The 10,614-nt window shown below is 36.5% G+C and overlaps 1 protein-coding gene across 1 annotated transcript in view; it reads left to right on the top strand.

Moving 5' to 3' along the window:
• Positions 1-297: 297 nt before the first annotated feature.
• LOC149179661 (uncharacterized) overlaps positions 298-10,614 on the top strand; it is a 30,406-nt gene continuing 20,089 nt past the window's right edge. The window contains exon 1 of the mRNA XM_089413612.1: positions 298-594. Coding sequence (XP_089269738.1) covers positions 298-594 — 297 coding nt within the window. The remainder of the gene's footprint in view (positions 595-10,614) is intronic.

Here is a 10,614-nt window from a genome sequence, read left to right as displayed (position 1 = left end):
GAGACATCAGATGATATTTACGTTGTGAAAGATCGTTGTCCTTGCTTGTTGTGATTAAATGCAATGGTGGGTGCGTGACACATTGCTTTACGTTGTAATGTGTCAGATAGTTGGTCACACAAGCATGTCGCCCAGAAATTTGGTTTGACATACCACGCAATTTCAATTGGGTTTGGTATACCAAGCAACTTCAAGTTCGCCAGATTCATTGAGTGTGAGATGGTAGGTAGTGATGTGAGTGGATGCTTTATAAATCAATTTCTGTATCTCCAAACTCACTATCTGTGATTGGTCATCATGGGAACCCCTCTGCATTATATCACACTTCCTAAATTTCTGCTGCATGCTGCCTTTTTAATTGGATATGTAAGGCACTCGATTTACCGCGTTCTAGGGATTTTCAAGGAAACTGTTGAAGTTGTCTGGCCAGATGAAGATGCAATGTCAAGCCCTGATTTTATGGGTGAGGAGGATCAGAACCAAGTGCTGCGCCTGGAAACGTTTGGTGTGATACAAAAGGAACTGGGAGATGAGCTTAAAAACGACGACGCCATCTGTGCCGTTTGCTTGAGCGAGTTTGCGATAGATGAGAAGGTACTGCTGCTCATTAATTGTTGTCATGTTTATCATGAAATTTGTTTGAGGAAATGGCTTGATGTCCAACAGAAGAGCTGTCCTCTCTGTAGATCTCCTTTAACCACAGCAGATTGAAAGAAAGAAAGAAAAGAGAGTCCTATGTTTGTGTTGGCCATATACTTTTTTACTCCATCGTTTTCACATTAGGTTAAGAATTTACTTGAGCTGGGAGAAGTTTGATTTCTATTATTCTGGGACTCTCGTTTTCACATTAGGTTAAGAATTTACTTGAGCTGGGAGAAGTTTGATTTCTATTATTCTGGGACTGGTATTTCTCAAAATTTTCCCACATGGAAGTCCCCCAAAGTGACACTTATCAGCGCACAACTAAATGATTCTCATATATAAATAAACAGATTTCAAGGACTTCCTGGCAATTCTTTATGCTGGCCTCTTCACTGTGAAGGATTCCAGAATTATTTTTCCTGTACATCCTTATTATCTTGCAAAGAGACTTTAGTTAGAGAGAATTTAAGCATGTACTACACTCAAGATAGAAAATGTTCATTCTCTCCCTCATTTTGACTTATTTAACTGTCTTGATGTAACTTGAAGAAACAAATTGGTGATGGTGTATGTGTTGATATGCTTTGTAAGCTATTCTGGTAGAGGATGACAAGCTGCTAGTAGCCTAGTCCCAGTGAAGCTGTTAATTTCGGCAACAAATAATTGGCTTGCCATTAGCCAGTTAATGAGCATGAATTTATATGTTCACTATTCGATAATACACTTGCTTAAATCTAACTGTAAACGTATACAACTCACATTCACTGGCCAATAACATACCAGTTATTTTCTGCCGTTAATTTGTTGTTCCCTTCTGCAATGTACGGTAGAGGAAGAAGAGTTGCCAGTTATTGAAGATAATGCAACAATAGAGCTTTCTTCATGTTGTAAATGGGAATTTGTTGACCCGTTCAACCAGCTATGTGATAAAAACTGATAGATTAATGGAAAGAGAGTGTGATTCTATACAAATTCAATAAATGTGGACTCCATCTTTCAAATTTAATTTGTGGAAGTATTTGCTTTTAAATTAGTTAGGTAAAAAGCCCATGCGCTTAAAGTAATAACTGGTGATAAAGTTTTTTCCCAGTGTTTTTTTTACATTATTGCTTCGAAACATTGTATACAAATTCAACAATGAATATTTAATAATATTATTTTTAAATTAAATATTTTATAAAATAAAATTTTATTTTGTTTTGTGTAAATAAATAATAATTTATATTTATTTTAAAATCATAATTAACAATTAAATTATCAATATATTTCATAAAAATTATATAATTAAATAACGATTAAATTAAACATAACATAAAAATGTAATATCAACAGTAGAGTATTCCAGGAATAGTTCACTTCACAAGTCCGATGAAAAAGGTACAAGCCTATGATCCCTGTGCTGATTCCTATAAACAATAGAAACAAAACTATTCAACAAAACAAAAATGAACTAGCTAAATAAATTGTCATCATTTAGGTTGGAGCAGTGCTAAGAATTAAATAACATTAATTTTTTAATAATACAAATTTAATGTTATTTAAGTTTGCTGATTCCTAAACTTAAAAAAAACAAAATAGACAAAACAAAATTAAACTAGCTACATATAAATAGAAAGTAAATAAGTTATTGTCATTTAGGTTGGATCCTGTGCAAAAGACTGAATTAACATTAAATTTTTAATAATAAAAGTTAAACTTTCTCTATTTTGTTTGATTTGTAAATAAATAATGATATATATTTATTTTAAAATCATAATTAAGTATTAATATATTTCGTAATAGAATTATTTAAATAAAATGATTCGTAATAGAATTATTTAAATAAAATGATTATAATTAAGTATTAAATTAGTTATATATAAATAAAAACTAAATATATTTCTATGAAAATGTTGAGTTAATCTAAATATTATTCAACAAAGGGATAAGCAGGTTATTGAAAAAATATAACTTTAAGGCACATCATTGAAAAAGTGTGGGAGAAAAAGGAAGTCTTTTGTTGTTTTGTTGACTTCATAAAAGAGTTTGACATGGCTTCTAGGGACAAGCTTTGGCACAAAATGGAGGAACTTGAGGTTCCTAAACATTTGAAAGAAATTTTGTATAGGCTATATGAAGAAGTGAAAGCCAAATTAGAACTTTAGCAAGCATTTTTGAAGGTTTTAGAAGTGATATCAGAGTCATGCAAGGTTGCCCACTATCTCCTCCTCTTCTTGGTTTATATATCGACAAGCTTGAGGAGTGGTTAAATTCGCAATGAGGTGATGGTATCTATTTGGGCAAGTTTGGTATAAGGCTTCTTTTGTATGCAGATGACCTTATCATGATTGCTACATTGACTCTTGGTTTGCAAGAGCATTTACTATCCCTTGAGAATTTTTGTAGGAGTGTGGGATGCAAGTCAATATCAGCAAAATGAAAGTAGTGGTTTTCTCTAAAAAAGGAAAACATAACCATCATAAGCTCTACTTTGAAGGCAACATTCTAGAAGAAGTTGCGGATTACAAATACCTTGGAATTGACTTCAACAAAATTCCAAGCTGGAACAGTTGTAGAAAGAAATGAACTTTGGGGGGTTGGAAAGCATTTTATGCTTTTCAAAATAGGTGTAGAGAGGCAGAGTTATGGCACTGGAAAACCACTCAAAGCCTTTTTGGGCTTCTAGTGACTCCGCTGATTTTCTATGGCTGTGAACTATGGGCCAATAGTACATTCGACATGCAATGGAAACAAATTGAGAAAATTTAGAAGTGTTTGATTACAAACAAATTCAAGATTGAAAGTGCAGTTCCTTATGCTATCGCATTAAGTGAAAGAGGGGTTTCTCCTATTGAAGCAATTGCTATGGTGCGAGTCATAATTATATTTTAAAAAAAATTGAGCAAATGGAAGAGGGTAGATGGCATAAGGTTATCTTTAATGACATTATGTGCAATAGAAAAACAACTTGGATGTAGCAAAATAACAAATGGTTTAGTAAATGGGGTATTTGCTTGAACACGTGTCCCATAAACAACAAAGAGATAAAATCTTTTGTTATGGATAAATTCCACAAGCGTACTTGGGAGAAGGAGCTAGGAAGAAAGGAAAAGTACTATATTGAAGTGTTTAAGCCCAATCATAGTCATCAACCAAAACCATACATAGAGATCAATATCTCTTGGAGAACCAAAGTTCTTATTGCTTAGTTAAGGACTATTTTTCATCAACTCTATTGTGAAATAGGGTGCTCGAAAAGGCCAAAAGAAGTGTGGGAGGAAAGAGTATGAATTTTTTGTTCTTTTGGAAAAGTGGAAACAAAAAAGCATTTCATTTTAGAATGTGAGGCCTTCAAAGACAACAGGGAAAGTTATGCAGATATGCTGGCAACTAGCTCTTGGGATAATCTATTTAGTGAGGGGTTTGTCGAAAAGCTGGAAGCATTTATTGTGAGGCTTCAAGAAAAAGGGCCAAATACATCAAGCAAATGAAGAAGCAATTTGTCCCATGGGCTATCTTTAGCCTTGTGGACGTTAAAGTAATTTTCTTTCTTTCTTTCTTTCTTTCAGAGATATTTCCATTAAAAATATGTAAAAGTCTAACATTTTCAAGACAACTTTTATCTCTCATATTTAATGCACACTCTCAAATTCTCCTCATAGAAGTCAAACATGAAACTTGATAAAGGCTAAAATATACCATAGTTATATTCATATTTATTTCCATTCTTTTAATCATCAAATATTTAGATCCATACATTTCTAACAACGTTAGATAACTTGAAATTGTTGGTTTGTTGGGGTTACTTACCATATTTTATACATAATTTGATTTTATTCACATGTTATCATTGATTATTCTAATAGGTATGTCTTTTTTAGAATAGTACCTCCACAATTTTTAATTTTATTGACAAATACATTTTAGAATGCAATATAAATGAGATGTATAACTTCGTGCATAATTAAGATTTTAATAGATCATAAATGAAAATATTTTAATATATAGATATTTGAAATTTATATAAGTATAAATAATACTATTAATAACCATCATAGATTCATGTAATTCTAAATTTTCCAACTGCTCACAAAAAAAAAACCTCTCCACGTGCAACTATTTCCTTAAGTTTTGCACTTAAAAAGAAAATTTCATCTTGAGAGATTTGATCCCTCCAAATGTTTAATAGATTTGGAGTGGAGCAAAAATGAATGTACACTAGTTATAATAATAATAATAAATGTTTCACTCTCAACCATAAATAAAACATTTCAATATGGGTACTAAGCAACATAATTTTAAATCAATTTTATATAGAGATTATGTAATTAAAAGTATAAATAAGAGATGAAAAATATGTTCATGCACTGGATATCCTAGAAATGGAAATCCAAAGCACACTATAACATCAAGCCAAGATCCAAAGGCCTCTTCACGGTGGTGTTCACCCATCAAGATGGCCAGAAAGTTGTCCTAGAAGGAGTACCCTATTTCCTAAACTCAAATGATCTATGTATGAGACAATGGTTGCCACATTTCATCCCAGAAAAGTAGGACATCTCCTGGGCATCAGTCTGGGTGTGCCTCTACTCCCTTCCTTACGAATATTGGGACCATGATACTCTTTAGGACATCGGTAATAATCTAGGGAAATTTATCTATCTCTAAGAGAAAACTTGCCAAGGCTTCTATGCAACCTATGCAAGGATGTGAATCTACATGAACATTTATGGCTCTCTCCCATAAGTAATAGCCTTGGAATCCAAGGAAATATATTGGCTCCAAATGTTGGACTATGAACATGTTCCCTTCAGATTCAGGAAATGCCATTAGCATGGCCATATATTCAGGGATTTCCCATTCAATAGCCCCTAACCATTAGCCTCAAACCTTAAACTAGAAGATGAGGACGACTTCACCAATATTCCCCCCAAATGGAGGCACACAAAGAAGAAGCGACAATCCTCACACACTAAATGCCCCATGTCAAGAAATATTTTCGAAGCTCTGGAAGATCTACCAGAGGATATATCAGAAATCTCTGAAGGGTTGTTTGATGTTGAACCTAGAACAACCCAAGCTCAAGTTATGACCACAAAAAATGGAAAAATCTAGGAAGGCATGGAAACCCTAGCGACATAGGACCATCCAACCTAGGAATAATATGCTCTCATGGAAGAAGAGGAATATTTCACAAACATTAGGGGCCTAGACCTCATACCTATGAGAGATGCATTATGAAGGAACACAACCAACATGATTATCAAAAAGCAGATCCATCTCGTTGCTGCAACTCTTCATAAATGAAAATCTAAAATGAAGCTAGGATTCTAAACAATAACTAATAAAGAATGAAATAAAGGTGGAAATGAGTTCAAGAAGCAAGGAAAAAAATCAACCCTCCAAAGACTAGACATGGTTGGTTGAAAGTTGATGGAATTAGGGAAATATAAGTACATTTTGGAGATACACTCCTCTCAACCAAACCTTTCTCTAGGAAGATCATGTCCTTGAACATAAGGGGAATGAAAAACCCCTCAAATCACATAATTCTTCGTAGAAATATCCAATAAGACCTACCTAAAATCTTGCTCATCCTAGAAACTAAATGCTCCAGTATGGATTTTGCCTCAATTACCTCCAAGATATGGAATGCATCCAAAATCATAGCAGTGGATGCAAAAGGAACCTCAGGAGGTTTAGACATAGCTTGGAACACCTCCCTTATAGGTATGGAACCCCCCTCTCTAAACCCAATTATTATTACATCCTCTTTCCATCTACTCAGAACATACATTCGCAAACCCATCTTGAATGTCTATGGTCCCCAAACCCCCTCTAAAAATCTAGCCTTGTTAGAGAAACTATACTTCCTTCGGTCCCTTCTTGACAACTTCAAATGGATTATCGGTGGAAACTTCAACATCATTACCTCTCTCCAGGAGAATAAGGGTGGTTTCCACCAACTAGACCATGAATCTGAAATGCTAATCTCCTTCATTAAGGAATCCAATCTTATTGATATCAAAAAAACCAATGACTTGTACACCTAGAACAATAAGAGAGAGGGATCTGCCCAGATTTCCTCTTCCTTAGAAATATTCCTCCTCTCTAAGGATTTCCTACTTAATGGACAAGAAATCTATAGATCTATCCTTCCCTCTGTAGGCTCTAACCACTAGGCTTTAGCCCTTACATGGAGAAGCTTTGGAAATCCCCTAAAGAAACGTTTCAAACTTGAGCAATTATAGTTCTCTAACCCTAACCTCATCTCCAAGACTAAGGGTTGGTTGAAAGGAATGGACATCTGCAAGGGGTCCAAAATGTACATTTTTTAGTAGAAACTTAGGCAGGTCAAGCTTCTTATAAAAAATTGGATGAAAGAAGAGTTTGGCAACATAATTCGTGAAAAGGAGCTACTAGAAAAGGAAATGAACTCTCTTCAACAAGAAATTATCCTCCATGGTTTCTCTGAGGAAACTACCTCTCGAGAGGATACTCTTCTTAACCTGTTAGAGGATCCCTACAAATAAGAGGAAATATTATAGAAGAAAAAGTCCATAGTGCACTCGTTGAAAGAGGGAGAGTGTAACACCTCCTTCCTTCACAAATCCACCATTCAACACAGAGCCAAAAATCAAATCTTTCTCCTCGAAATAAAATCAGGCACAATAGTAGAAACACAAGAGGACATAGAACAAGAGGTTTTCAATCACTTCTCCAACGTTCTCGAGGGCGAACAACTCTACGAAGGGAAGCAACCAATCAAATTTTAGCCAATATTCACCACTTTGTTGTCTAGGTAAACCCTCTTTACTGATAGAGATGATCCCTCTAGACCGATGAGTGGGACTAGCAACCTACCTGATAATCTACAAGACACTTTCATAAATTACAATCGAAATGAGAGAGGAGGAAGATGGCCTACCTCGTTCTAATGCTATAACGTACTCCTTTGTTGAAGAGCTTGAATTTCTTACACCTCGGGTTCAGCTCTACTTCTCACAGCGTTTGAATATATGCAAAAGAGATTAAAGACACAACAAAGCATATAAGTACAACAAGCATAATCGAAAGTAATTGACTTAACAGATCAAGGAGCATTAAGATAAATGATGTGTTAACACAAAAATTTATGGAAAGTGAACCAATAGTTGTATATATTACTGAAATAAAGGATGAAGCATACAACCAAGCCTTGATGTCAATAAGGTGTCCTTAAGTGAATGTCCAAGTCCAAGCTCAAGCTCTCCAAGCACTCCTTCTCCAAGCCAAATGAGTAGCATGTAGGCACTATCTCAGCATTAAGGTGAAAATAATCAGAGACCAACCATTTGGGAATGGGAGAAGATGAATATATAGGTAGGGAAAGGGATTTAGTATCTCTCCAAAGATAGGAGAAGGCCCTAATCTCAAGGAGGTAGCTCATAGGGATAAGATCAAAGGGAAATATTGGGAGAATGCGACCACATCCACATCGAACAACCTCCATCTCATCGTTCTGGAAGCCTCTAGATCAAGAAGATTCTTGTTCTCTTTGGGAAAACTTGTCTTTTAGGGATCAAAGTGAATATCCAAGTAAAAAGCACGCTGGCAATGTGAGGCCAATATGGTGAAACTTATCACCAGTACTAGCTGCTAATGTGAGGGTCGCGGTGGTCCTTAAATTAGGGTTTTAGAACTTACTTCTTCACGGAAGGCTCAAGGCATGTTTCCATCATTGTTTTGAGGGAGGACCTAAACTGCATATCAGGATCCGTACACTACATGATTGCTAAATTTCAGGCACTTCAGGGTATGACACCGGGAAGTACAGGAGGCATGAAAAAAATACTATGTAACACACTTAGTCATGAAAAAGCACAATGCAACACTCAGGAGGCCAATCTCAAAATCAAAGGTCTTGGAATCCCTCTCCTAAATGGAAGATAGAAAGGCCCCTGACCCATATGGTTTCATGATTTCCTTCTTTAAGCGATGTTGGCACTTTCTAGGGAATGAAATTCATGATATGGTGGATGAGTCCAAAAGTTCTAGATCCATTCTGCAATCCCTCAACATCACCTTCCTATCCCTCATTCCAAAGGAAGACAATGTTGCTTCACCAGGTAAATACAAGCCTATATCCCTATCCAATTTAATTTTAAAAAGCATTTCCAAAGTCATATCCAATAGAATCAAGCCTCTCCTGCCCCTCTTCATCTCCTAGGAGCAATAAGGTTATGTCAAAGGTAGACAAATCCTTGATGGCGTCATCCTAGCCCATGAAACCATTCGCTCACTAAAAATTCTCAAAAATATTAGAATGTTGCTTAAGCTAGATATGTCCAAGGCCTTTGATAACCTAACTTAGAATTACATCAAGAACATCCGAAATTCCTTTGGCTCTGGATCACTATGGATTAAATGGGTCACGTCTGTCATCTCCACCCATTTTTTCTCCATCCTAGTCAATGGATCCCCTCCTAAAACCTTCCTTCCCTCCATGGGAATTCATCAAATAGACTCACTCTCCCTCGTTCCTCTTCATCCTCATGGGAAATGGCCTTGGTTTCTCCATCAAATATTCCATGTTTGAAGGCTCCCTTAGAGGCCTCTCCATCCACAGTAATTCATCTCTCTCTCACCAACGATTCATTGATGACACTACGCATGAATTATCCCTCAGTCCAAGAGGCTAAGAAGGTCAAAGACATCATCAACCTCTTCTCGTTGGCCTCTAGATTGGACATCATCTTGAACAAGTCCCAAATCTTCTTCTTCAATATGCCCACTATCACTCAACACAATGTCTAGCACAGCTTTGGCTTTTACTCAACATCTTTCCCCTCCATATTTGGGAACCCCCTCACTAACTCTACAATCAAGCACTCCTCTTGGCGAGATTTGATCAAAGATATATCCTATAAGCTTAATAGTTGGACCCATCAAGCCCTCAACATCTCTAGTAGGCTCATCCTCCTTAATTTTGTCCTCCAGGTTGTGCCCCTCTATATATTTTTGGTCTTGGTTGTTCCAAAATGGGTCCTCAAAAGCATAAGGAACATCTAGCATACCTTCTTATGGGGGGAGAAGATCAAGATGATCTTAAGCACAAATTTCCCTTAGTCAAATGGGACATTCTCTGCCTCCCCAAATATCTTGATGGTTAGGGTCTTAGGGACCCGGAAAAAGGAAACAGAGTCATGGGAGCCAAGATCTCGCGGAAATGGATCAAACACAAGCAGGAACCATGGGCCAAACTTTGGCATGAAAAATATGCCAACAATACTCCCTAGAAATATTTGGTCTGCCTATCCCACACCCCCTCAAGCTCTTTAATATATAATTTAGATAGTTAAGATCACTTTATGCTCACTCCCACTCCTTCTGGGAGATCTGAGATGGATATGCAATAGACTTATGGAACGCCTCTTGGCAACAACAACTAAGTCTGACCAATGTCCTACTGACCCCTCCCATTCAAGCTCAAGCTCTCAGCACGGGGCACATATTAGTTTAACAATTATGATCAAAATCATAAGGGCTTGATCATCGTAGGTGGGCGATAGACATTCTATGTCCAAAGGAGGAAAATGATCGCAATCGTTTGTACCTTCATCAAGAGCTTCTAGAAAGAACAATTGGTAAAAGGAAATGAAAGGACATTCTCTAGTGGGGCTACACGAATTCAGGAAAATTCTCAGTAAAAGAAGCTTACAACCTTCACTCCTCTCCTCTCCCCATTGAGCCAGACCCCTTCCTGGCCAAGTTATGGAGATTTAACACTTGGAAAAGATTCAAAACATTTTTGTGGGTTCTTACCAAGCGTTGAACCCTCACCTGGGACAATCTTATCAAAAAAGGCTTTAAAGGTCCTTCTAGATGTCCTATTTGTCAAGGACATCCATAGACACTGGATCTTTTGTTCCTTACATGTCCCTACACTAACAACCTCTCTAGCACGATGGAGCATGATTTTCTCAAATCCAACATAGATTTGAGTTGTATTTC

This window comes from Pinus tabuliformis, chromosome 3_2 (genome assembly GCF_031772625.1).
Source record: "Pinus tabuliformis cultivar Carrire ecotype Pingquan chromosome 3_2, CPIR1, whole genome shotgun sequence".
Lineage (NCBI taxonomy): Eukaryota > Viridiplantae > Streptophyta > Pinopsida > Pinales > Pinaceae > Pinus > Pinus tabuliformis.
Note: the sequence above shows the minus strand (reverse complement) of the source record. Positions and strands in the feature narration are given on the sequence as shown.